At 50.5% G+C, this 27,559-nt stretch overlaps 2 protein-coding genes across 6 annotated transcripts in view; one reads left to right on the forward strand and one right to left on the reverse strand.

Annotated features, from left to right (window-relative positions):
• The first annotated feature begins 1,423 nt into the window (after positions 1 to 1,423).
• Positions 1,424 to 23,266, forward strand: CFAP52 (cilia and flagella associated protein 52). 3 transcript variants are annotated; one of them, XM_075440862.1, is made up of 14 exons: positions 1,424 to 1,479; positions 2,085 to 2,284; positions 3,021 to 3,157; positions 4,781 to 4,909; positions 5,893 to 5,992; positions 6,460 to 6,576; positions 12,864 to 12,931; positions 14,498 to 14,668; positions 16,512 to 16,660; positions 17,942 to 18,087; positions 20,242 to 20,393; positions 21,059 to 21,161; positions 21,334 to 21,445; positions 22,892 to 23,266. In XM_075440862.1, the coding sequence occupies exons 1-14, from the start codon at positions 1,425 to 1,427 to the stop codon at positions 23,065 to 23,067; spliced, it is 1,815 nt and encodes a 604-aa protein (XP_075296977.1). In that variant the 5' UTR covers position 1,424; the 3' UTR covers positions 23,068 to 23,266. The 3 variants fall into 3 exon arrangements, with proteins under 3 accessions (XP_075296977.1, XP_075296976.1, XP_075296979.1); XM_075440861.1 differs by lacking the exon at positions 12,864 to 12,931 and adding an exon at positions 13,446 to 13,546; XM_075440864.1 differs by lacking the exons at positions 4,781 to 4,909; positions 12,864 to 12,931 and adding an exon at positions 13,446 to 13,546.
• Positions 23,267 to 25,341: 2,075 nt separating this feature from the next.
• ARHGAP44 (Rho GTPase activating protein 44) overlaps positions 25,342 to 27,559 on the reverse strand; it is a 31,681-nt gene continuing 29,463 nt past the window's right edge. For 2 of the 3 annotated variants that reach the window (XM_075441118.1, XM_075441116.1), the window contains one exon: positions 25,342 to 26,224. In XM_075441118.1, coding sequence (XP_075297233.1) covers positions 26,073 to 26,224 — 152 coding nt within the window. In that variant the 3' untranslated portion in view covers positions 25,342 to 26,072. The remainder of the gene's footprint in view (positions 26,225 to 27,559) is intronic. The other variant, XM_075441119.1, reaches the window with a different exon arrangement.

The following is a 27,559-nucleotide window of genomic DNA, read 5'->3' on the forward strand; positions in this document are numbered from 1 at the left end:
GACATCCTCCTGACAGCGCGGTTCCTCGCAAAGGGCGAGCGAAGGTCTGGGCACCAAACAGCCGCCAGCACCTCGGAGGCCACAACCGCTGCGACCACCGCCATGGGTCACGGTGGGTGCCGGGGTGCTGCCCGCGGCCTGACGAGTCGTGTCCCGCCAGGACAGAATCACAGAATGGTGGGGGTTGGGAGGGACCTCTGTGGGTCACCCAGCCCAACCCCCTGCCCAAGCAGGGTCACCCAGAGCAGGCTGCACAGCACCGCGGCCAGGCGGGGCTGGAATATCTCCAGAGAAGGAGACTCCACAGCCTCCCTGGGCAGCCTGGGCCAGGGCTCCGTCACCCTCAGAGGGGAGAAGTTCTTCCTCATCTTCAGACGGAACTTCAGATGGTCCCGTTGTCTCACACATCACCCCGCTACCGAGTGAAGTTCAAAACTCTTGGGGAGTAAAGACCCCCGACGGAGGGGAGCAGTGGGCCGGGGGGCTGCGGGGACGCGCGACGGCACAGAAGGGCATCGTCCATCTGTCCACGCCGTGGCTCGGCTGCAGCGGGGTCAGCGGGGAGCTGACGCGGGTGGGACAGGGCAGGAGCGGGGCAAGGGGCAGCACCCGCCATGCTCTCACTGGTGGCCCGGCTGGGAGCTGCCGAGCCCTGGGAGCTGCTGAGCCCCGAAGCCCCCAGCCCCGCAGCCCCTTCCTGCAGACTCAAGCCCCCAGCCCCTTCCTCTGAGCCCCGCAGCCCCCAGCCCCTTCTCCGCAGCCGTGAAGCGCCAAGCCCCGAACCCCGCAGCCTCCAGCCCCTTCCCTGCAGCCTCAAGCCCCCAGCGCCTTCCCCTTCCCCGCAGCCCAAACTCCGCAGCCCCTTCCCCTTCCCCACAGCAGCCAGCCCCACAGACCTGCAGCCCCTTCCCCATCCCCGCAGCCCCCAGCCCCTTCCCTGCAGCCCCTTCTCCGCAGCCCTGAAGCCCCAAGCCCCAAACCCCGCAGCCCCCAGCCCCTTCCCTGCAGCCTCAAGCCCCAAGCGCCTTCCCCTTCCCCTGAGCCCCGCAGCCCCCAGCCCCTTCCCCTCAGCCCCGAGCCTCTTTGCGTTCCCCTTCCCCTCAGCCCCTTCCCCTCAGCGCCGAACGCCGCAGCCCCCAGCCCCTTCCCCTTCCCCTCAGCCCCAAGCCCCTTTGCTTTCCCCTTCCCCTCAGCCCCGAACCCCGCAGCCCCTTCCCCTTCCCCTCAGCCCCGAACCCCGCAGCCCCCAGCCCCTTCCCCTCCCCCGCAGCCCCGAGCCCCCGCCGCCGCGCGCCCAACGGCCGCGGGACACGCGCCCGCCGCCCGACAGCGCCCCCTGGCGGCCGGGTGGCGGCCGCTGGCTCTGTGCGCAGGCGCCGTTGCCAGAACGCGGTTTGGTCTGGCCCGGGGCGGGTGGGGGGAAGATGGCGGCGGGCGGAGTGGGAGAGCTGGAGCTGCGGGTCGCCATCGGCTTCAACGGTACCGGGGCCGGCGGGCGGGGCGGCGGGCGGGCTGAGGGGAGCGCCGGGGGGCTGCGGGGTCCCTCCCGCTCCCCTCGCCGCCCCCTCACGCCCTGAGAGACAGGGGCAGAGTGAAGAAAAGTCTGACCGAAGTGCATCATTATTTATTATTATTATTTTTTTTTTTTTTCCAACTACTCAGCTTCCCAGAAGGAGAAGGGTTTCATTTCGCAGTCAAACCAGCTCAGGCTGCACAAAATCCTGTCACAAGCACTCCTGCGGTGGGGGCCGGGGGTCCGCCGGCCTGCGCGGGCAGTTGGTGGCTTCGCAGCGGCTTCGGGGCTGGCGATGGCCCCGGGGGCCGGAGACGCGGCCGCCGTGGCTCGGGGCCTCGATAAATCTCCTGGTAGCCGTGGGGCTGGCGGTGGGGTCCGAAGCGTGTAAAGGTGACCCCGGAGTTCTGCTGGACGGCTTTGGGGGGGAACTGGGGAGCCAGGCGGCGGGCGGTGGGGTGCTGGGGAAGGGTCAGCCCACTCTGGGGGCTGTGTGTGCTGGGAAGGGGGTTTGCCTGCAGCCCCCCGCAGCGTTAACAGCCGGCGGATCCTGCTCTCCTTTCTCTTACAGGACATGTACCCCGTGGCCTAATCTGCCACCCCGACAGGGAACACCTGGTGTACCCGCTGGGGTGTACCGTAGTCATTCAGAAGCTGCAGGATAAGCAGCAGACCTTCTTGCGCGGCCACACCGATAGCATCACCTCTGTCGTCCTCTCCAGGGACGGGGAGTATGTGGCTTCTGGACAAGTCACTTCCATGGGTTTCAGGGTGGGTAATGCTCTAATTTGAACTCTAATTTTGATTGACCAAAGGCATTGGAGTTGGCTTGCTGGGGGTGGGAACGCCTTTCGTTTATTTTGTTCTGTTGTTGGAAAACAAATGCCTACAGCGGGAGGAGGTGGCAGAGAATGGGAAGTTGTGGCTAGTCCATTGCTGGATGTGCCTTTATGTTTTCGTAAAGTGTTAAGCAGTCTCCCTAGGACTGAGTTAACTAGATTGAGAGGTTTCTTAGTTCTGATCCTTTTTATCCAAAAAGCGGGCATGTGGCAGCCTAAATCTCATTAGATATTAATTAATAATGGTGGTATATTTAAAGTGAGACCTGAGTTCCAGAGCTGCCTAGGACTTTCAGAAGCCCCTGACAGGTACTTACCTGCGGTTTTAGACCTCTGAAGTTCTCTATGGTTTAACGTTTGCCTATTTGAAAAGACCCTGAGACTCATGGAAGGAATCAAGTAATAGTGTTTTCAGTATTTTAAAATCTCAGTCAAGTACTCGATGTCCCAAGGTAAATTTTGATTCTGAAATGAAGTGGAGCTACTCGACCGGGAAGCTGGAATAATGCTTCTTCCAGCAGCTAATCTGAAGCATATTCGTGTCAGCGGAGCCCTGGCTGGATAGAAGCAGCCCTTAAGCTGGGCTGCTTCTAACGACTCTTCTGCCAGACAAAGTTGTTGTATCTGATCCTGCATGTTGTATCTGACACTCTGGCTTTGCACCGCAGGCAGACATCATTCTGTGGGATTTCCAGAAGAAGGAATTACTTGCTCGGCTGTCGCTGCATAAGGGTAAAATTGAAGCACTAGCGTTTTCTCCGAACAGCTTTTATCTGGTGTCCCTGGGAGGCCAGGACGACGGCAGGTAACCATGTCCGCTTCTTGCACAAGATCTCCGACAAGTTGTAGGGTGAGGATAAATGCTGTTGGGGACTACTCGCTCCTCCCTGCTCCAACAGCCTGACTCCTTCCCCTGCTGACGCCTCTCCTCAGCAACCCCGCTCTGTCCGGTGGGAAGCCGGGTGAGGGCTGTGGGCAGAGCACGGGGAAGCAGTTGAGGGAGGAGACGGGCGAGCAGGTAATTCGTGGCTCAGTGCACTGCTCAGAAGAAGTATAAATTTCACTGAGGGCTTGCTTTGACACACAAATCACAGAATCACAGAATCACAGAATCACAGAATAGTAGGGGTTGGAAGGGACCTCTGTGGGTCATCTAGTCCAACCCCCCTGCCGAAGCAGGGTCACCTACAGCAGGCTGCACAGGACCCCGTCCAGGCGGGTCTTGAATATCTCCAGAGAAGGAGACTCCACAACCTCCCTGGGCAGCCTGTTCCAGTGCTCCGTCACCCTCAGAGGGGAGAAGTTCCTCCTCATGTTCAGACGGAACTTCCTGTGCCTCAGTTTGTGCCCATTGCCCCTTGTCCTGTCACTGGGCACCACTGAAAAGAGCTTGGCCCCATCCTCCTGACCCCCACCCTGCAGATATTTGTAGGCATTTATAAGGTCCCCTCGCAGCCTTCTCTTCTTCAGGCTGAACAAGCCCAGTTCCCTCAACTCTCCTCGTAGGGGAGATGCTCCAGTCCCCTCACCATCCTCGTAGCCCTCCGCTGGACTCTCTCCAGTAGCTCTTCATCTTTCTTGAACTGGGGAACCCAGAACTGGACACAGTACTCCAGATGAGGCCTCACCAGGGCAGTGTAGAGGGGAAGGAGAACCTCCCTTGTCCTGCTGGCCACACTCTTCTTGATGCACCCCAGGATCCCATTGGCTTTCTTGGCAGCCAGGGCACACTGCTGGCTCATGGTTAACCTGTCATCCACCAGGATACCCAGGTCCCTCTCCGCAGAGCTGCTCTCCAGCAGGTCCACCCCAAGCCTGTACTGGTGCATGGGGTTGTTCCTCCCCAGGTGCAGGACCCTGCACTTGCCCTTGTTGAACCTCATCAGGTTCCTCTCTGCCCAGCTCTCCAGCCTATCCAGGTCACGCTGAATGGCAGCACAGCCTTCTGGTGTATCTACCACACCTCCCAGTTTGGTGTCGTCAGCAAACTTGCTGAGGGTACATTCTAACTCTTCATCCAGGTCGTTGATGAAGAAGTTAAACAAGACTGGGCCCAGTACTGACCCCTGAGGGACACCACTTGTCACCAGCCTCCAACCAGACTCAGCGCCGCTGAGTAAGAGTGGAGTAAAAAGTTATTGTAGATCGGATTCTGAGTGGCCTGGGATATGATTTGAGTTTTGCTCAGCAGAAGGAATCTGACAAATACAGGTACCCTTGGTTCAGGAGCAGGGGATGTAAACTGCAACTCCGCAGGTTTATGATAAGGTTTTTCCTGGGTAAAATCTGCACAGAGTTACTTTTGTTGTGTATCCTGGTGGGAACAGACTGCGGGAAAATAGGTTTTGTCTTGCTTTCATTTTTCAGTAGTTTGTTTTTAAGTAATGTCAAAAAGCAAAGCTGTTTCAAGCCCCTCCTTCTCCTGCAGTGTAGTGGTGTGGGACGTTGCAAAGAGAGAGCTGATCTGCCAGGGGCCGGCCTCGCCGCGCACCGCCGGGAACGCGACCATCGTTGCGTGCTCCAGCTGCAGAGACAGCGTGTTTGTTACTGCTGGAAAGTAAGGTTTAATTTAGGTGAAAGAAATGAGAGAAACAACCCGTGGGCCTATTTCCTTTTACAAAGAGTCTTTACTTAAGTACGAGTAGTGTGCGCTCATGTTTTTTGTTTTTGCTCTAAATGGACCCACGAATATGTCAGTTTGTCCCTTTAAGGCATTTCTACTTGTTCCACACGTAAAAATATGGTTTCAAAGCAGCACACAGGGACCTGCGCGCATCGCTTCTCTTCCTGATAGCAGGATTCTGTACTCAGCATTCCCCATGCAGTGTTCAGAATATTGAGTTGCCAGCATTTACACAAGAAAAGCAGTCAGCCAGTGGATCTGAACAATGGTTTAATTAATGTAGAAACGATGCTATCTTGCAGGTCCTTGGATCATCTCCTACCCTCACGAGATGTGATGTACAGTTGGTCTCTGGCTTCTAACAAAAGTCCCCCCTCAATTTATTCTGACATTTAAACGTATTGAGGACCTGCAGCTACCTTTAAATCAGGGAAGGCTTTGGGTGCCCTTGGCTGCAGTTGCACTTCTGAGTGCTGGCCTTTGCAATTTTAACACTTTGTTAAATGTAAGGGCGACCGTGTGTAAAGATTTTGTATTGGCTCATATGTTGTCAGTTAAATTGTGCTAGAAAATAGTTGAAAGTGTCCCATACCCTTCATTTTTTGTTCTAGGATCTAAGATTTCCTCAGTGCTTGTCTCTGGGAAATGAAGCATCAAGGTTGTTACATACTCATCTCTAATCCTCATATATGTTTTTGCTGAACCTTTAAGATTTTTGATTTACCTGGAAAAAGGGACTGTAAGAGACAGCAGGAAAAACAGAGACTTTCCTCTGGCCTCTCTGATACTGTTCTTTTCCTCTGTATTAAGATTTCAGAATAATGTAGCCTTGTAAAGGCTTTTTAATTCTTGCAGTAGTGAAAAATTTGGATGTTTCTGCTTATATGGATTTGATGCCACTATATTCGTTCTTACAGTGAGACCATTCAAGTATGGGAAGTGGATATACTGACTGGGAGAATGCAGCCGACGCTGTGCCGGACAGGGCATCTGAGAAGAGTGGTCACCTGTGTTACGGTAAGTTGCAGACAAAATGGTTTGACTAAACTAACAAATTCTCTACAGTCTAGAGAAAAAACACCAGCTTTTATAGTAATGCTAGAAATGCCAGTTACAACTGCATAGTTGCAGTAAAGTTACCAAGTGTTGGCTCGTGGCAGATGGTCTCCCACAGTTTCGTTATCCCAGAGAAGAGTGTTTTGAATGCTTCTGAAGAGAAGCGGTAAGTATTTAAGTCACAGGCTCCAGCACCCAAAGAATCCCACTTTTGCTTCGAAACGTTATCTAGATTTGGTTAGAAAATGTCTTGCATTCAGCGGTGTTATGGATCTTTGAGTGTGACGGGGTGAAAACATTGGCTGTATCCCCTCAGCTGAAATCCTGGCAATACACTGAAATAAAGACATTTATGCCGCCCAGTGCTAGGCTTGGGACAAGTGTCTCGGTATCCAGACCGTGATCTCTTTTTTTATGCTTTCCTATAGATGTCAGATGACGGTACGTATTTCTGTGCTGGCACATCAAGTGGTGATATCGTGAAAATGAGTACAAGCGACAAGGTGATGATTAGCTTTGGGCCCCAGAAGCACAAGTTTAGCTTGGTGAGTAGCAGCTCTGTGACTTCAATTTTTTCCTTCTCCTCCTCTTTGTTAGTAACTGAAAGTAGGACAGCCTCCAGGAGAACGGTTACAAAGTTGATTCACAGACTACACCTTTTTGTCTGCTATTAGTTCTTTGTGTCTCAGTCTTGATCCTGAAGTCTGAGATCGTTAGCCCAGCTTTGTTCAGTTTCTGAACAAAGAAATTTTGGCTCAGAATCTGGGTTTTACCTGAATCTCATGCGTCATCCCACAAACTCTCTTGTGTAATAAATCTGGTAAAAGTCATAAAAAGTGAAAAACAATCATAAAAGTGGAGTAGTTCCCGAGTTTGGTTTTTTTTTAGGAAGATAATAGCTGGAGGGAGGCAGAGGACATTCCTGGGAAGACTGGTAGAAGTGCTTATTTAAGAGGCTTTCCCACACTTACTGCTATAAGGTCCTATATTCAGATCTTGCAGATTTGTTTAATTGTCTGGGCTGAAATTTTCCAAGACAGCTCTTAAAGAAACCTCCATCCCCTAGATTTTTGTGTTTGTTCCCCGTACCATTCCTCCGCCTGCCCTTCAGGAGGTTGTCTTTCTGAAATTCTGATTCTGCCACTGATGAGGCAGAGGTCTTACTCGAAAAGGTAATAGAGATGATATGATTAAAGAGTTTATTGTAATGCATGTGCACGGTTGGGACAAAACAAGGTTGCACAGGGTACATTGATTTTGTTGCTTTTTAACTTCCGAGCACGTGGCTTTATAACCCCAAAGTTCTTTTAACTTAGGTTTTATTTGTCTATAATTGGGACTTACAGGTCTTGGTGTGAGTATCCTCAGACAGGAGTATCTCCTTCCGTTGTACAAGAATTCTGCGTGCGGGGAGCTGTAATGATAAACAGTCAGCACCAACTGGTACACTTGTTCTTCATTTCTCTTGATTTGTCACTGTAAAAGACTGCGTGTAGCTTCTCAGTTTACGCCCAGTGGAGGAAGTGATACCGAAGGGGTTTAAACAATTCCCTGAAAAACTTTCTTGCATGAGGTTCAATGTGTTTTGCGATTCTGTTAGCAACCATGAAAATCGGTGAGCGGCAGGGGAAGCCATGCAGATGGGAGTACCGAGGGTGCTGCGAGGGATGCCATGGGGAAGCTGTCCTACAAAGCAGCAGATCTTGGTTTAGAGTAAACACAAGACTAACAAGAACTGTAAGAAATATTCGGTGGTGAGCCCCAAAGAAAAAGCTACTCTGGATTTGTTTCTCTAAATCTCCTGAACTTTGCTTGTACCAACGCATATACATGCAAACCATATATGTCCCCATTCAAAATTCAGTGTTTCTTGCATTGTAAATGCAGGCCCATTAACTCTGGGATAACTTGGAGCTACTGAATTCTTTGAAATATATTTCAATGTTTATCTATTCCAGAAGATTGGAGAAGTTAGTGCTCATTTTTCCCAGTTGCGTTGTAGGAATGCAAGTAGTTTAATTCTGTGTACGTATGAAGTGACAAGAATGTCTGTGTTTTGTTTTCCTGACGGAAACCAGAAGTTTACTGCAGGTACGTACTCTCAGGGGTGTACCTGTGCTGTACATCTTCCAGCAGTCATCCCACAGGGTTTTGCATCCACACAGGCCCCATGTCCTGGCTGATCTCCGCTGTGGCTTACGGCAAGGTCTTGATGATCAAGTGTCACCTCCCTGTTTACGTGTTTGTGTGGTTTGAGTCCTGCTCCATCTGGCAGTGCACGCACTTCATCTGGAGTAGCTGAGTGAAGCCACGCGAGGTCCTGAACTCCCTTGCCTTCAGGGTTGATGGAGGGGTGCCAAATGCATTTGAAACGAAACATCACAAAGAATAACGCTTCTGAGACGATTGCTAAGGAAGCGCTCAAGTAGGGTCCTTAGCAGGATGCTGTACAGTTTTGGGGGTTGAAAGAGGGCCTAGGGCCTCTTGGGGAAAAGCAGAGGCTCAAAGCCAGAGCACAGCCCGATCGGTACTGTGAGGGGTTTTATCATAAGGCAAATCCATAGGAACCAGTTTGTGGCAGAGACTTTTAGAGCATTGTGAGCTTCAGCTGACATCACTTCTGATAGTGAAAAGCTGAAGAAAAACAGGACCTTTGACTGTGCAGGAGACTGACGAGATGATAGGGAGAAGTTCCACAAGTGGATCGCATCACAGCTGCGTGCCAGCCATGTGGGTGACCTGAGCTGGTAGGCACTGATCTGACTTGAACTTTATGAGCATTATGGAATGGCAGCTGCTTAAGATAGAGCACTGGTCATTTTGGGAGAAGGGAAAGAAGAGGAGATGTTCACACTGGGTGGAAAGAGCAAGCAGTCCTTCCAATCTCCTCCTTTACCCTGTTGCTTAAAACACATTTTGGTTCGCAGACAGGCTTCTTAGTCGGACACGTACTCAACCGTATCACCCCCCCTCCTCTTGCTTTCTTCCTCTCTGCTCCCTTCCCTCACTCTTACCAATGCAGTTTCCATATGCCTGAAATGGGAAATTCATCAGGGCAAACCTGTCTTGTTGCAGTCGGTGAGAAGGTGCTGGTGCATTTTGATTTCCAGCTTTCATACTTTGCAGTTCTCCCTTCCCAGCTCTGTACTGTGATTCCCTTTCCACCCACCCGCTGCACATCTCTGCATACAAATAATACCTTGTCACTAGACTGTCAACAAGTCCTCGCTGAACACACGTAGGACCTAATGATTTATGGCAGAAATTTCCCATTGTAGCAGAGCCTTCAAAGCCGAAAGAGGTATTTTGCAGATGTTTTTTCAACTCAAAATCACAGCATTTATCAAAACAAAAGTATTTGCATCCTTTCTTCTACACAATTGAGTGCGTAATATTGCTAACCCTAGGAGAAGTGTTGATTTTTATTCCCCCCCCCCCGCCTTGCAGAGCTTATTTCACAAGACATCTTTTGTATCTTGCTTGAAAATCTACCATGTCTTGGTAGTTGTCACAAAAATCCTCCCCTCTCTGGCCGTGCAAAGCAAAGCTTTTTCAGGGTGGGCACGACTGCTCCAAAGCACGGCTCTAGGGACAGGCGCTGCCTCTCCCAACCAGGCATCCCCGGCTCCCTGGCAGGGAGGTCGGCTGTGCAGCCTCCCGTGGTGGAACCACCCCGGCCTCCCTCCCCGTGGAACCGCTTTCATCGCTTCATTGCAGTTCTGTCTGAAAAGAGGTGTATTGGTGAGCAAACATTAACGCTGTGTCTCTAAACACGCTGCTCACCAGCCACGCCGGGGAACGACGCGCCAGTGGCGTGCCGAGAGACTCTCAGCCTGGGATCCACAGCCACCCCGGCACGAGCGTATCTTTACAGAAGGAGTTTAGATACTGCTTGGGTGAGGAGAAGCTGTTTATTGAAAATCAGTTTGGCCAGCCATAAAGTAACTTTGCCTTTAGATATATAAGAATGTGTTTATTATGTAGACATGATCTGAAGATTTCTTTGTTTCTGTTTTGAGGAGGAGTGGCAGAATAGTTCACTGGCATGATGAAGCAACTTGTTTTCTGTCTACATGGAATGAAGCGCATTTCTGTAACATCTATAAATACTGGAATCAACAGCAAAATTAATTTTTATCCCAGTCTCATGCTTGAAGGGCTATAATGCACTCGTTCAGGTGCAAAGCGGGACGTACGATTGCAAATGCATTTTCGGAAATAGTTGAAGTGATTTGCATTATGAAAAAAAAAAAATATTGAAAGGAAGCGCGCTGGAAGAGTTCATAGAGCACTCAAGAGCTTAGCAAGAGATCAGAATGGGACAAAGAGCAAGTATCCCTGCAGGGAAGGGAATGGGCAGGCTGGGTTTTTGCTGGTATTTTCGTTTATAATCATACTTCAAAGCAGTGGTTTCTTTTTGTAAGAAGTAAATAATGAATGGTGATATTTTTAACCTCCTACATTAGACTCTACAACAAGACTGGCAGTGCATAAAATACAGTATTCATTGCATCGTTAGTGTGAACGGCTTGATGAGTGCAGCTTCCAAAGCTATCTGTTTACTCGTGGTGATTCAGAGAACAGACTAGACAAGAAGGAAGCACAAGTGTCAAGCTGGAGTTGAAATGAAACTCTGATGATTTCGAGACCCTGGCAGGGAATCGTGGCCACTTTAATGTTGTTTTTTCATGTCTTAATAATATCTGCTTCCCTCTCAAATTGAAGAACCCAAGAGAATACCTCAGAAAAATCAAAGCAGTCTTGGCAGTGCTGCACAAACTTTAATTTGTTAGCAGTAGCAGGGAGCTGTAATCAGATAAACTACGTAGTCATAGGTTTGATTCCTAATGCCGCCACCTGCCATAATGCTAAACCCAAAGGGCATTTGAGGTGGAAGTCTTTTACAGGAAAAACAGCAAAGCAGTAGATCAAAAGGCAGTTGATGGGCCTGTGATAAGAGGGGACGTGCAAAATGCTGCCAACACCTCATAGGAAATTTTTAAAAACGTTGTTCAGAAACAGTTCTGCTTGTGGATCATATTTCTAATTAAAAAGAATCTCTTTGTTCTCGTGGTCTTGCTAAGAATATTTGCATGAAACCTGGCTTCCTGCCTGGTAGTGTTGTCATAGCATGGCGTAAAATCCTCTCTGGAGGTTGTGTTTTTCACAGTGATCAGTCCTGATGTGACAGGAGACTGTGGATATGCTACTGGTGGAGACGGACTGTTGAAGAAATCCAGTGCAAATAAATTACAAATCAGGATAATTTTTTTTTTCCCTCTGCAATCCATATTTATTTGATCGTGAAGTTAAATAGTCCTTAAGTCAATGCGTAGGTAGGCGCAAGGCTGCCTGGAATGCCAGCACGGGAATGTGCAGTTATGTAGATGGTCAGTATTTTTTTTCTTCAAAAAGTATAAGCAGGACTTTAAAAACAACCATTTACTTCTATTTGGTTGGAGAATTGAACCAAGGTCGTTTTTCCAAACCTTGTCTGTGGCTTTTGCAACATCCTTTCTGGGTCTGAATAGCTCAGATGTGCATTTTGTTTTCTCTTCGTTCGTCATTTCCTCCTTCTCCTTCGTTAGAGCTTCAGTCCTTTCCTCACAGAGAGTCACCATTTTCTGGCTTTCATTCCTTTAAACACCTGGAAGTGTTTCATCCTGAAAATTCAGTGAGGTTAGGCCAGATTAATGCTTGAAAAGAACAGGAATGCTGGGTGGTGCTGCTTGGATGTCAAACTTTGTCATAAAGTGCTGACACCTGTATTTGTTCAAAAATCACAAGGCAAGCATGTGACAGTGATTTCTTCCTGAAGAATAAATGCAGAATTCTTCTGATTTCCCTCTTGGTTATCATTCTTTGAGAATTCCCTTCTTCAGGCTTGTTGTTTTCACATAATAGCTCTATGAGCTCTGGCTTAAAGGAAAAAAATCTTAATATTGTGAAGCTGCTGGGACTATCACAACAGTTGGCAATACTGCTGATTAGCCTAGGTAGTGGCAAATGTTGCTGGAGTCGGTACTGCATCTTCAGATGTCAACCTCAACAGACTCCTGAGCAGTCGCGGGGAGCCTGGAGCTGCTACCCGCTGGCCTTTCTGTTTGGAACAACCGACAGCGAGGAGTTTCTGCCCTCTTGGTGAGGGTGGAAATGCCTCTTGTACACGCTTGCTTCGTGACAGAGCTTCCTTTTCAGTCCAAGCTTTGATGGCGTAAAGCTCCAGTGTTTCCTTTTTTTTCTTTTTCCTTTCCATTTCACTCACGCATATGTTCCCCCGAGGTAGCAGGGATATTTTTCTGAGTAAGAATATAAGGATTTAACCCCATAGAAGTCATTTCACCCCTCCTGCAGCCTACCTTGGAGTCTCTCAGAGATTTTCAAGAATGAATCTGTTGCCTTATATACAGAACAGTAATGTTACTTCACAGGTAGCACTACTGAAGCAGAGACTGACTTTTCTTAGGCTTAAAATTTTGCTGCAAGGCTGAGAACTGGTTTTGTTTATTGATTTTGTGGTTGTTAGTTTTTTTTGCTGTAGTCTGGTACTTTATCCACTGAAAAGCATTTCTCCTTTTTCTAATGGCTGACCTGCTGACCTCCTGTTGATCTACTCATCTTAGTAAATAGCAGAAACACGCGTTGAAGGTGGGCTGACTAATTTCCAGAGCTTTTCTGTGGCAGTTGTGGTTTATAACTAATAGGTGGGAGATGGGATTGCATCTTTCAGACAGGGAGAGAGGCCTGTGACGCAGAGGATCTGTCCTAAAAGCAGCTGTAGGAAAGGATGCTTAGGCTGAGTTTTATCCTCTGTTGTTCTCGTGTCTGACAGATGAAGAACCAATGGAAGGAAAAGTGGAGGCACTTACACGAAATGTGTGTAGTGCTTGCTGGAAGGAGGTAAGGATATCACAGAATCACAGAATGGTGGGGGTTGGAAGGGACCTCTGTGGGTCATCTCATCCAACCCTCCTGCCAAAGCAGGGTCACCTACAGTAGGCTGTAGAGGACCTTGTCCAGGCGGGGCTGGAATATCTCCAGAGAAGGAGACTCCACAACCTCCCTGGGCAGCCTGGGCCAGGGCTCCGTCACCCTCAGAGGGAAGAAGTTCTTCCTCATACGTGGTCCTGGCTGCTCTGAAGGATTTGTGATGGTGCTGTTTACTTGCTCTATAAAGACTCATACTGTAGTAGTTCATATACACCTGTAATTAATAACTCTTTTCTCCCTTTTCCCTCTAGAGAGTCATTTTTTAGCCTAGGTCAGTCAAAGAATATTGATAAAGCCAAATGTGAGTGACAGAAACACCGGCACCAGGAGCATGGCAGAGACTCCGTTGTGCTCTTCAGCATAGCTGCAGCAGTCAAGAGCCTCTGCCTCCATCCAATTGTGTTTTAATCCTGTTTCCTCCTAGGGAGTGACAGCTTTGCGTTTGCTGAACAGAGGAAATTCAATAGTCTGCACTGGAGGAGGGATTGTAGCTCTCTGTGTAGGCCCAAACTACAAAGTGATAAAGTGAGTTTGTGGGTGGGAGAATCAGGAGGGTGGAGGTGTCATTTCCCCCAAAGGGTCTCAGTAGAAGAACCAATCGTTTCTACATAAAGGCATAATCCGAGTAAATCTCAGTTTTCCAGTCCTCCAGACAAAACAGACAGTGTGGTTCCAGCGTAATCAAGCTGAAGCAGACTGAAAATGATGGCATATGTTTGCACAGAAGTGAATTGCCCTGCGCATCGTTCATTTGAAATGACCGTAGTTTCCTTTCAGGCATTAGGAGTCAGATCCAAAATTGATGCAAAGTGAGACAGGTCTATTGAAGTCAGTAAAATTATGCTTATTTATCCCAGCCGAGAAAGAGTAGTATTTGGCATCTAAAGAGGGGTTTGTTGGAGGACCTGGCATTTAAAGGAGGGATCCGCTAATTTTATCAGCACGTGTCTGGAGTACATGGAAGGCTTTTCTCTGCATACAAAATAGAAAGCTGCAGGTGTCATTTCCCCAGATGTGATTCAAAAACTGGGCTCACAGCTATCCATTTTGAATAGCCAACTTAAGCGTACAGTTCTGTAAGGTTAGCTTTGTACGATCGAAACCATTTCCAGAAGATCTGAACTGTCTCAAAATATTCTTGAATATGGGATGCTTAAGTGCACTTGAGTAAGAATACCAACAAAGATGCTGTTACCTTAGGCCTTGGTCCAGAAGACAGTCTCCAGAGCACTGCCTTTGCAAGCCCTGGCAGAGCGGCAGGTGGGATGGGCAAGTCCATGGGAAGTATTAACCTGTGACTGGGAACGAAACGTTATCCTGACCACCACGTTCTTGCGTATTGATGTCACAGCCTAATATGGAGCTTTCTGGGGAATCGGGGAAAGTCAAGGCTCTATGAAGTCAGGGGAAAAGGGAAGCTGGAAAATAAGTACCTCGAGGTCAACGTCAGGCCAAACGTCTGCTTTCTCTTGACAGGAAAGTTCAAGTTCAAGGTGGTGTCACTTCCATGACATGTAGAGGCCAGGGTCACCAGTTCTTTGTAGGGACAAATGAGTGCCAGATTTACCGATTTAACTACACCGCGTTTAAAGAGGAGCTGATTGTTGTCTCTCATAAGGAAGCCATCCACGACGTTGTTTTTGTTCCGTGAGTATAACTGGGATACTTTTGGCTGGCAAAGAAGTTTCAGTAAGCTGCAAGTAAGGTCAGGATACCCATGTAAACACCTTTTAACCGACAGGAACCTAAAGCATATTAACATCCTTACGGGGTGATTTATACTGTCACCTACCGGCGAAACGCAAGGGTGATGATGAGTGGCTGCTTGAAAGCGGAAGGCAGCAGTTCAGTTTGAAAACTGGAAAAATCATCGATCTACAGAAAGAATTCTAAATGATAAGAGTAGAATTATTGATGTTTGGGTAACGGCAGCGATGGCAAACTGCCCCTTTTCTCCGAGGGTTGGTGCTGTGACTGAGTCTGCCAGCAGTGTGAATCCTGAAAGTCTGCTTTTGTGTGTCTTGTTGCAGCCAGAGCTTGTAGAGGTGTCGGGTTTTCTGTCCGCCTGCAACATCAGCTGAAACCTGACGGACAGAGCCGTTCAGAGAGGCTTTTTGGGTCTCTCAGCCTCGCTTACGATTTCATGTTTGACAATATGGCATGTTATATTAAATTCTAGGCTTGTGACAGGGATGCTGTGTGTACTAGCGTGTCTTCTGTCTGCTCTTGTCTTGTGAACAGACAGCAAACATTCCCTCTTCCTGTATAACAGGATTGTGGCCCTTTATTTTAAAAAAAACAAACCACAATGGATCAGTTGTTTCCTCTCCAAATGAAGAATGGGAGCTTGATCCCAAAGAAAGTTTTTATTTATGGCTTGTTGCTATTGCATGGCTTCTCGACACAGCACAAAGGATCAAATCTTACCAAGGTACAGCGAAGTGCTGAGTGCAAGATGCCCTGCTCCCTGCTTGTCACCAGCCTGAAAAAATCCGCATCCTTCTAATTGAACGAGAAAATCGTTTGGAGCTTTAGGGTAATCTGATGCTAATATACCTGGCTGACACATCTGCGTCACGGGTATGTGGATGAACTGGATTTAGTGATGACTCTGAGGACTACATGCTTGCATGTATGTTTAAACTTTTTATCTGTTAACCGCTCTCAAACAGCGCATATCACTGACTGGGAAATACAGGCTTGGTTCCCCTGTTCCAGCTTATTTCAGAATATTTCAATTGCTGACGTTCTCCTGCTTCATAAAGCACCTGCGCAGGCTGGGCTTGAAAGGGGCCACACTTTTGTTGTGACGGTTTTCTCTGTCCAGGTTCATCTTTCCAGGCGTCGATGGTGACATTGAACAAAAGCTTGTGGTACCTTTCTAGATTTCACTTTCTTTCATATCCCTAGGATGTATGGTTTAGAGCTTATTTCAAAGCATTCAGTCCCATAGGTTTTGAAAGGCTGTAGGTCTTTTTTTATTCAAACATGTACAACAAGTATATTACGAACAGGTTTTTGCCATTGTTTCTATTGCCTTCAGCAATGTTGTATAGGAATCATCCAATAAGCAAGATAAAAAATGACATCTTTACGACGTGAGGCTGCTGTTAGTCCCTGATGTTAAATCTGGGCAGTCAGCACCTCTACACCCACTTTGGTATCTATTATATGCAGCACGTGAAGTTGTTTAGAAATTAAATATGGGAAATATATGTCACAACTTCTGAAAAGCAGAAAGAATTATTTTAGTTTCACTTTAAGTGTTCCTTAAAATGAATCTTCAAGTAGAAACCAGACCAGGGGAATTTTGTGTGAGAAAGGTGATCCTACGAAAAATGCCTTTGTCTTAACCATGGTGATCCCTATTGGAAGACTGCAGTCACATGTTAGAAACAGCAAAGCTTTGAGGGATGAGTTAAGATCTGACAAAGAAAGAAGCGGTTGCTGTATGCCCCTCCTCATTCTCTCTCCTCTCTGACTTCTCCAGGGGAATTTCCGACTTGTTCGCTACCTGCTCCAAGGGTGATATTCGAGTGTGGTACACCCCAGATGGCAGGGAGCGCCTGCGAATCGTCGTCCCCAACCTGACCTGCCATGCCGTAGATATTACGAAGGATGGCTTCAGCATCATTTCAGGTAATGCTCAGTCCAGGCCCATGGCTGAGTCCAGTCTTCAAGTGTTGCCAGATTTAACAAACATCAGTATGGTAGAATGCAGAGAGGATTAAACTGGGAATGGGTTTAAATTCCGTTCATTGCTTGACCCAAATGCGTCTTTGCTTCCAGCTGGTCCAATGAACTTTGCTCACAGCCCCTGGTATCCTGGTGCTGTCGTTACAGTGTAGGTGGAAGGCAAGGTTTGGAGACCCGTGCTTTGGATGTAAATTCCAGCAATTCAGAATGTGGTGCAGAAGAGACCTAATTCTAAAATATTAACCTTGTTGTATGCAACAGCTTAATGTCTGGTGTATGTGGAGCACCTTTTGCATAAAGCCACTACCTATGGCTGTATGCAAATTGCTTACACCGGAGCTACTACAGTCCTAGAGCAGCGATGTAGTCCCGCCATTGTTATCAAACCAATTTGTGCATAGCCGTGATCAAAAAGGAATTAAATTTTAGTAGTTTATTTGGGACTATGGCTCTGCGGGCTCATCTGCAGCACAGTGGTTTTCACTTGTTGTCCTGGTTTCAGCTGGGACAGTGTTAATTTTTGTCCTGGTATCCGGGGTAGTGCTGTGTGGTGGGTTTGGGATGAAGGTGATGTTGATAACATGCTGATGTTTTCAGTTGTTGCTAATCAGTCAAGGACTTTTCAGCTTCTCCTGTGGGCCTGCCAGCGAGCGGCTGGGGTGCGTGGGGAGCTGGGAGGGGGCACAGCCAGGACAGCTGACCCCAGCGGGGCAAAGGGACGTGCCATACCGTGTGACCTCATGCTCAGGGTATGAGCTGGGGGGGGCTGTGCCATACCATGTGACGTCGTGCCCAGTATATGAGCTGGGGGGAGCTGACCAGATGGTGCTGTGGCTCGGGAACTGCCTGGGCATCGGTCAGTGGGTGCTGAGCAGTTGTACTGTGCATCTCTTGTTTTGTATATTCTTTTATCATTATGACTATTATTATTATTCTCTTCCATCCTGTTAAACTGTCTTTATCTCAACCCACCCAAAAAAGAGTTTTACCCTTTTTTTTTCCGGTTCTCTCCCCGTCCCGATGAGGGGGGCAGTGAGCAAGCAGCTGTCTGGTGCTTAGCTGCTGGCTGGGGTTAAACCACAACACATGTATACTGGTGATCTAACAGGGTGCGCCTGATAAAGGAACTTAATTAAAAACCGGGTTCATTTGGACAGGAAAGAGAGACAGTAGTATGAGGAAAGTCTCTGTGCACCTGGGTAATCTGTTTTTTGTGTTCATCAGGTTGGGATGACAGCAAAATCCGCGCCTTCACACCAAAGACTGGACGAGGAATGTATGTGATTGAGTATGCCCATGGCTTGGGAGTGACGGCAATTGCTGGTACAAGTGACAGTAAACGGATCATTAGTGGAGGCGGTGAAGGGCAGGTAATTTTTGCTTAAAAGCCTGGAGCCGCTTTGTGCTCTCCTCACAGGACCTGCGAATTGTCTGTAACTGCTTAGTCAGAAAGTGAGCTATTCTTAGCTTTCACCTGAGCAAAGGACTGAATTCGAAAATATTAGCTTTTGATATATGCAAACCTCTTGCTCTCAGAGGGCATGATGTAAAACAATGCCCTGATTTCTTCTGGCATGGTAGTCTTGGAAATCCTTCTAAAGCAGAATATGCTCTTAATCTTTTTTGTTCATTTGTCTCTCCCCTATATTTGGCTTATCTGCATTACTCATATTTTGCAAGCCTCCTGCTAACTGTGCTCTAGCACATATTTTCTTGCTATCATTGCTTTGGATGTCATAGTCCTGTCCAAATGGACTGGTATGAATTCATTTAATAGCACAAAGTTCACTTTATATCACTATGGTGCCTCTGGGGTAACTTCCTAACACCCATTTTCTGGGATGGTGCTGTCTGGTTTAGGTGGGAGTATTACTAAAAGGCTCTAATAACAACTCAGTTTCTAATACAATTATGGAAACATTTCCACACAAATAACAATAAAAATGGGAAAACATGTTGTAGGCATCATACCCGTGCACTTCAACAGTTTTTTTCCAGCAATACAAAATAAACTCCATGTACTTCGACTACTCCATGCACTTCATATAGATGTGGCCTTTTTCAGTCTGTAAAAGTGACACCCCTCTCCTAATGTTTAAATAATTTAGACACAGATTTTTTAATTTCTATTAAAAATAAATAATCAGACTTGGAAGGCTCATGTTCAGTTTCATGCCTTGGTTTGGGCTTCCTCTCTGCAGTCTGGCAGGCACTCAGAACCGGACCTCTAAGTGCACGTGGATTCCTGACTCCGATTTAACTGCTCAGTGCTTGCTCTGTGTACCCTGATCTCAAGTGTTCGGTGTGCCATGCTGGAGGTGGCAGGGGAAGTCTTGAAGAGCGAGGAATTGATCTTAGGTCTTCCAAATCTCAGGCTGCTGTCCCAATCGTTGAACCTTCCTTCTGAATCATTCTGCACCTCAGCTCTCCTGTAGAGCAGTAAGGCAGTGCTGCCTTGTCTCACCGCATAAAGACATCAGAGATGATGAGCCACTTCGAGCCTTTACGCATAAAAGAACAGTAAAGTACCTTGGCTGATTAGCGCTAGAGGATGCAGAAGACAGAGGACCTAGATTCTGTGTCAACACACGCAGAATGGCACAGGCTCTGAATTGAAAAAGACAGCTGAGACAGAATTAAAGCTAAAGGTTGGTTGAGTAAAAATGAGGACTGCAGGGGAGCACTTGCAGTGTTCATTCAGAACACGAAAAAAAGGTGTTCTGAAATGCTAACGGTTCTGTCAAAATCAGTCATCTGAAAGCTGTGACTTTCAGGGTTGCTTAAGGGATCTGGATGCTCTCATCATTTAGCAAGTGGGAGCTGGACACCCAGATCCCAAAGGTAACTCAGCATCAGACTGGAAAATGTGGAAGGTCAGCGCTCTCTGCTTTTAATGTCAGTGTCTAAATTTCAAAATTTTTACTAGGATTTGACCTTAGCGGAATGTAGAAGTGAAAAGATAATAATGAGATTTGGCACTAGTGGGACAGTAAATGCAAGATGTGAAGGATCAGGTCCTCAAAGCAGAAAGGTTTTTGCTGTTACCACCACTGAGAAAAGAGGTGCTTACAGGCACATATTTCATGTCAAGGTTTAAAGAGCTGTTTCCTGTTTACTTACTGGTGTTATATACAGCACAAATAGCAGGTAGCTTTTTTATATTCCATTGCAGAAGCCTTGCTCTTTGATCTTTAAAGCAGTGTTGGAAATATGTTGTGGACTAGATACTACTTTGTGATCGAGAGATGAGTAAACTGAAGCATGGGAGAGTGAGAACTTGGCAAAAACAAGGTCTGGGGTTAATGGTCAGGAATTCCTGAACCAAGTGGATTACACTCTCAAGAACTCAGTTCAGTTTTATGAGTCAGCTGTGTGAATAACCCACAGGAAAAGAGAGAGTCCGTTGAGATGAGTTGCTGTATGGGTTAGAAGAAAAAAGCAGAGTTCAGGAAAGCCATGGGTATCCGCCTGAGCTAAGTCTGGAGCAGATGGTACAAGAGCAGATGTTTGTTGCTGGTTTTCAGGTGAGAGTCTGGAAGATTGGTGAGAAGACTCAGAAACTGGTGGAAGTTCTGAAGGAGCACACGTCTGCTGTGTCCTGCATTCAGATTAAGAAGGACGACCGAGAGTGCGTCACAGCCAGCCTTGATGGAACGTGCGTCATCTGGGATATTGTGTAAGGGGACAGATAAGTATTGCAAGGCACTTAAAGTGCTGGTAAAAGTGTTGCAAGGCACCTAAAATGCTGGTAATGTCTCTGTTGGGTCACTGTGCCTTCTTTGGAACACCACACAGCGAAGAGGAGGGGTAAAGAGCATCAGGAAATAAAAATCACTAGAAAGAACAATCAAGTCAGGGCATGTAGAATGTTTGTGTGCTAGAAACTTTTCAGAAAATTTTAGACGAACATTTGTCTCAAGTTGTTTGCTTGTATTGGATCCTGCTTAGCCAAGGGGGTGGAGCAGGTGATGCCCTAAGTTTCCCACTAGCTCCATTTTCCAGCACTTTATGACTGTTGTGGAGCTATTGCAGATCTGCAGACTTTCTGCATTGTGGCAAGGATAAGGAAGTATTTGCCTAGTGAGTAGCACCTGGGACGCATTCTGGATTAAAATATTTAATTTCGTATGACAGCAGATCAAAAGTCTTACAAGGCAGCTGTGATGGGGAACAGAACTGATGAGCCTGATAGGCTTGACGAGACCTTGAACTCAGACCAATAGCTGAAAATATCCAAGCAGAAAGAGAGATCCGATGGAGAGCACAGGAAGACATAGCTCAGGCAGTCAAAGCTCGTTTTTTGACCCGATTGCTCTATCCTGTTTTGGCGGTGTTTTGCAGGAATTTTAGAAGAAAACAGATGGTCCTAGCCAACACGATGTTCAAATGTGTGTGTTACCATCCCGAGGAGTACCAGATAATCACCAGTGGAACAGACAGAAAGGTAAGCAAAGCTGCAGGAATTCTGTTTGCAGTAATTCCAAACCACAGTCTGGGGCTTGTTATGCGGTGAAGCTCCTGAATGAACCTCCACGGAAGGCTGTGTTACAGGGCAGCGCTGATATCTGTGTGCTGTTCATGCACAACTGAGCTCTCCTCTCTGGTCTGCTCTCTAGGTTGGATACTGGGAAGTATATGATGGCTCTTTAGTCAGAGAAGTGAGGGCATCTGAATCAGGCCCCATCAATGGGATGGACATCACATCAGATGGGCCGTGCTTTGTCACAGGTGAGCGGGTGGATGAAACTAGAAAGGGGGAGGCAATGAACCAAGGATCTCAGTAAAGAAAGAAAAAACTAAAAGGAGGGATCAACTAAAAGGAAAAATAAAATGTATCACTGAGGAAAAGTACTTGAAAAAAGGCTGTGTGGAGAAGACTTGGATATGTATTGGTGCCATGAAAAGCCGGAGCTGCAGACTCAATAGTCAGAGGGCTATGAAGCAGGGATTCTTTATTGCGGCGCCGGGCACACGGGGGATCTCTCCTCCAAACGTGCGCGCCAAACACCCTGTCATTTCAGGTTAAATACAATCACAGTATACATATTCATTATATTTCTGAAAAATGTTTAGCATATTCATGAGTTTCCCAAGAACAAATTAGCATATGTTAATGTCTTTCACACACGTCTGGTAGTGTCCTCGGGTGGTCTTTGGGGGTCTCAGGATGAAGGCTCATACTCCTCATCACAGTGTCCGCTGGTTGACCTTTGTTTCTGCGCAGACTCAGTTCTAAGATCACGTATACCGTGTCCTTCCAGGTTGTTTTGCTCCGGTCTTGTTGCCCTCTTGGTGCCTCTTTATCTCTGTAGCTTGGTGCATCTGCCCTCTCAAGGCTGAGCTGTCTGGGGTAGAATTATTGAGGAGCCTCTCTATCTTAGAGCTTTCCTGCCTTCTCAAAACAGCAAGTCGAGTTTGTCTAAGTAGTGTTATTGAGGAGCCTCTTTATCTTAAAGCTTTCTTGTCTTCTCAGAACAGCAAGGATCTAGTTTAGTGTAATTACAGTCACTCTGGTAAGTGGAAATTTTACATTTACAGGTATCAGTATGGATCAGTCTAGCAAGATGTAATGTGAAGGTGAAGACAAGGTTCAGATGTCTCCAAGGGAAGAATACAGGGTTTCACCTTGCCCTGCTGCTCATTTAGCTCAGTAGTGTTCACCGTGCCCTTGAGTGATGTGTTCGAGTGCCCTACTCCAGCAGCCTGGCAGTCCCTCTTGGTCTGCAAGCAGGAATGACTCCAGGCTCCACCCAGCCTCAGGCTCACATGTTCTCCACCATCGTGACTGGGAGCCTAGCACTAGCATAGACACTGGCCATGGTACCGTGTATAACAACTATAGTTAAACCCCACAGATTCGATGTCAGCACGAGCTCTTTAGATGAACCTCTTAAACGAGGGTTGGTTAGCAGCCTGTCGAAGGCGCTCTGAACTATTGGTACCAGTTGCTGGCCAAAGCTCACTGTGACCTGCTCGTGCAGGTCCTGAGCACTCTGCTGGACACGGACTCTGTACTTCAGCTGAAAAGAAGTAGTTTGTGCCATTAAGCCCAGACAGTGTATCCCACCCTTCCTAAGTGAAGTGAATGCATAAATATTGCCCTGCCGCTGATCTGGGAACAGAAAGCAGCAGAACTCAGCGTAATCGTGTGTTCTCCCTTTGTGCCCGATGCAGGTGGTGACGACCATCTGGTGAAGCTGTGGGACTATAACGAGGGCACGGTGACTCACGTTGGAGTGGGCCACAGTGGCAACATCACCCGCCTCAAGATCTGTCCGGGGAAGAAGTACATCGTCAGCGTGAGCGCGGGTGGTGCCATCCTGGTCTGGAAATACCCAGCCCTGGACTGACAGCTGGCACACGAGCTGCTAGGCTGATGCTTCCTCGGCCAGTCCTAACGATCCTTTTCTCTGAGCACTGAAGTTGTTTTAAAGCATTTGTACTGTCAGAGGAGATACTATTCTTACACTCTTTGGCTGTCACTCTCTTGCTTTCACACGATCTCTGTTTCTCTTCCCTACCCGCTTCTGTCCTTTCCTTTAATGAATAACTTGTTGTCTAAATTCAGTCTTCTGTGGTTGGCTGGCAGCAGGTGTGCGCTGCTGTGATTGGTGGAAGGCCTGTGTGTGCTGCTGTGATTGGCTGGCAGCAGGTGTGCTCTGCTGTGATTTGCAGGTGGCAACTGTGCACAGCTGTGATTGGTTTGAAGCATGTGTGCTCTGCTGTGATTGACGGGAGGCAGGTGTGTGCACCTCTGATTAGTTTGAAGCATGTGTGGGGCACCTGTGATTGGTTGGAGGCAGGTGTGCTCTGCTGTGGTTGGTTGGCAGCAGGTGTGCACTGCTGTGATTGGTGGGAGGTCTGTGTGCGCTGCTGTGATTGGCTGGCAGCAGGTGAGCGCAGCTATGATTGGCTGGAAGCAGGAGTGCTCTGCTGTGGTTTGCAGGTGGCAACTGTGCTCAGCTGTGATTGGTTTGAAGCGTGTGTCCTCTGCTGTGATTGGCTGGAGGCAGGTGTGTGCAGCTCTGATTGGTGGGAGGCAGGTGTGCCCTGCTGTGATTGGCGGAGGCCGTGGCCCCTGGGCTGCAATTGGTGGACAGCATGGGGCACCTGGCAGGGGCGCGGGCGGCTCCAGCAGCAGCCGGCAGGTGGCGCCCGCGCGCTCCCTCCCGCAGCCCCGCCCCGCCCCCCGCCGAGGGGCGTGGCCAGACTCTGACCTCGCCCCCTCCCCGCAGCGTCCCCCGGCGCGGCGCCGCCTCCCGCCGCTGCGCGCCCCCCCCCCCCCCGCGAGCGCCCCCCCGCGGCCGCTTGCTGCTGCTGCTCTGCCACGCGGCACGCGCCGGGCCCCGCCTCGCCAGGTACCGCCCCACCCCCGGGGTGCGGGGGGCCCACGCTTGTGTGTGTGACCCCCCCCAGGTTCGGCCCGCCGCTGGTGCTGCGGGAGGAGCGGGCCGCGTCCTGGGAGCAGCTGCAGCGGAGCATCCTGGGCCAGCTGCGGGCCCTGCTGCGGGGAGAGGTGCGGGAGCAGGTGAGGGGAACACACACACACACGGACACAGCGCTGCTGGCACCTCCCTCCGTGGGTGGTCGCGGTGTCACCGCGGGTGGTCGCAGAGTGAGTGGCCATCCCTGTGCCAGGGGGACCCCATGCCCACCTCCCCTGCAAGGACCTTGGGCCAGCAGTGTGGGGGTCCACAGCGGGGTACAGACGCACTGCAGGGACCCCAGGGACGTGCCACCCCAGCACCCCGGGGCACTCCCCCTGAGGCTGGGGGGCTGCTGAGCCCTGGGGCACTCAGGGCGCCCACCCTTGGGTGCTGCCTGGCCCTGGTGGAGGTCTGCGGGCTGGAGAAGCCCCTGGTGCCACACAACCCCATCACTGCCCATCCTCCACCACGGTGCTGCACAGCCCCAAAACACAGACGAGGACCTGCTGCCTATGGGTGGGTGCCCACCTCGGGACTGGGACCACCCTAAGCCTGACGCTGCCCCAGCCCAGGGGACCAGGACCATGCCAGCCCCTGCAGAGCACCAACCCATCATTTTATCACCTGACCGCCCGTCAAACCCCGCTGCCTACAGCAAAGCACCCTCTGAGAGCTCTGAAATCCACCAGTGGGCATCAATCCGGGCTGGGACCACCCCAAATCCGGACTGGGACCAGCCCAAAACCCAGGCTGGGACCATCCCAGGTCTGATGCTACCTCATCCCACCAGACTGGGACCCCAACAGCCCCCACAAAGCAAAACCCCCGTCGTCTCACCACCCCACCCCTCGTTAAACCCCACTTCCCACAGCAAAGCCGAAACCCATCAGTGGGCACCGACCCAGACTGGGACCCCCCACCTAAATCTGGGCTGGGGTGCTGGGACCCCCCCCTCCCCCAAATCCAGCCTAGAACCACCCCCCACGCCTGGCGCTGCCCCATCCCATGGGACCAGAACCCAAACATCCCACAGACCCCCGGCACCCCCCCCATTTTCCCCCCACCCCCCCATCTTCCCACCCAACACCCCTCGCCATCACCGCTGCCACGGCCGGCGCCGACGGGCACGAACCACAGGCCAGCGCTGGCGGGCAGGGCACGGCGAGCGGCACACGGGTTTATTGATCGCTTTTTGGGGGGGGGGGGGGACCCCGATGCTGCCGGGTGCCCGCCTGGGGCGAGGGGCATGGGTGCAAGCGGGGTGGGGGGCGAAGCGCTGCCATTTCCATCCTCCCTCTGCGCGCCGGGCGGGAATGGCTCCAAATAAAACAAATCTCTCTGTATTTTTATATATATATATATATATATATATACACAAATATATACTATATATATCTCTGCCGATATATCTCTCTCTCTCGTATCTCTCTGGAAAGGATAAAAGGCTAATTTGTCTTCGCATGCGCAGCCAAAGCCACCGACCCACGGGGACAGCGGGTGCACCCTCACCCACCAGCACCCCGAGAGCCCCGGGGGGGGGGGGGGCTGCACCCTGTTATTGCTGCTCCGGTCCCATCCTGCTCCGGCGACCAAGCGGAGGGGGAAGAAGAAGCCAAAGAAATGAGATCCCGCTGCCAAGCGCCGGCGGGCTCGGTGGCACCCGGTGGCACCCGCCGTCGGGGCGTGGAGGAGGTGGTGGCATCGCCCTGGGACCATGGGTGCTGCTGGGGGGGAGGGGATGGGACACGCAGGCACCCAGTTGAAAGGCAAAGTCTGGATAAGGCGAAAAAAAAATGAAATAAAGAAGAGCGACCGACTCCAAACCGGGCGCTTTGCCCCCCAAAACTGGCGTGCCGGTGGCCCTCGGTGCCGGTGGCCGGTGCTGGCCCTTGGGTGCCACAAGGACGAGCTTGGGGACAGGGACACTGTCATAGGGCTGTGCTCTCCGATTCCTCCTCCTCCTCCTCCTCCTCCGGCCGAGCAGCTGGGCCCGAGAGTCTGTGCGGTGCCTCCGGCGGGTCCCGGCACCGGGCGGCATCCGGGGGGACGTGGAGCGAGGGGACCTCAAAACGGAGCAGACCTGCGGGAGGGGACAGTCAGGGGGACACCGCGGTGGCCGGACACCTCACCGGGGCTGGCGCCATGGTAGTGCGGCCACCATGGATGTCACCACCAGTTCCTGCTCAGTGCCACCAGGCCCGACGGCCCCGCCGTCCCCGCACGACGCTCTGCTCTCCTCCCACCAAGCGCGGGTGACACCGCTGTCCCCTCTCCAAGGCACCCACAGCGCGAGGCAGGCCCTGTCACCGCTGTCCCTCGCCCAGAGCGGGGCGACCCACCCCCGGGTGGGAAAAGCCCTTCTGCCCCGGGGACCCCGCGACGGGCAGGAGCTCCCGGGGGACAGGGCAGGGGGGCTGCACCCACAAAGGGGTGCGATGCCGGGGTGCGATGCCGGGGTGCAGTGCTGGGGTGCACTGATGCTGGAGTGCAATTCTGGGGTGCAGTACTGGGGTGCAATTCTGGGGTGCACTGATGCCGGGGTGCACCAACACCGGGGTGCAATGCTGGGGTGCGATGCCAGGGTGAGATGCTGGGGTGCAATGCTGGGGTGCACCGATGCCACGGTGCAATACTGGGGTGCAGTGCTGGGGTGTGACAATGCCAGGGTGCAATGCCAGGGTGCACCGATGCCAGGGCGCGATGCCGGGGTGCAGTGCCGGGGCTGCAGCAGTGCTGGGGAGCGGTACTGGGGCTGCCCCGGTGCCAGGACGCGGTGCCAGCGCCGCAGCAGACGCAGGCTGCCCGCCCGGGGAGCGCCTGGCCCCACTCTGCAGGGTGCTGGGGGCTCGCTGCCGCCCACCCTGTCCCCCCCCCCCCCCCCCGCAGGCAGACAGGGATGGGCAGGGGCAGAGCCCCACGGCCTCTGGGCCAAACTGGGGGGCTCCCAGCTGTGCCCGGCCCCACGCTCCCCTGGCCTCCACGTCCCCAGTGTCCCTGATGCCACCTGGCACTTCCAAACCATCACCCCCCCACCGCAGCAGGGACACTGGGGGGGGGGGGGCACCGACACCAGCACAACCCGGGGACAAGGTCAGGGCAGCAGGAACAGCGGCGGTGCTTCCCGGGGACAATGCCACCTTCCTGGGGACACTGTCACCTCCCCAGGGACATCACCATCTTCCTGGGGACATCAACATCTTCCCGAGGATGCCAACACCTTCCGAGTGACAGTTCTGCCTTTCCAGGGACAGTGTCACCTTTCCAGGGACTGTGTCACCTTCCCGGGGACACTGTCACCTTCCTGGGCGCATGCCCACCCTCCCAGAGATGTCAGCACCTTCCCAAGCACATCACCACCTTCCCCAGTACGCTGCCACCTTCCTGGGGACATCACCACCTTCCAGGGGACAGTTCC

This window comes from Opisthocomus hoazin, chromosome 21 (genome assembly GCF_030867145.1).
Source record: "Opisthocomus hoazin isolate bOpiHoa1 chromosome 21, bOpiHoa1.hap1, whole genome shotgun sequence".
Taxonomy (NCBI): Eukaryota; Metazoa; Chordata; class Aves; order Opisthocomiformes; family Opisthocomidae; genus Opisthocomus; species Opisthocomus hoazin.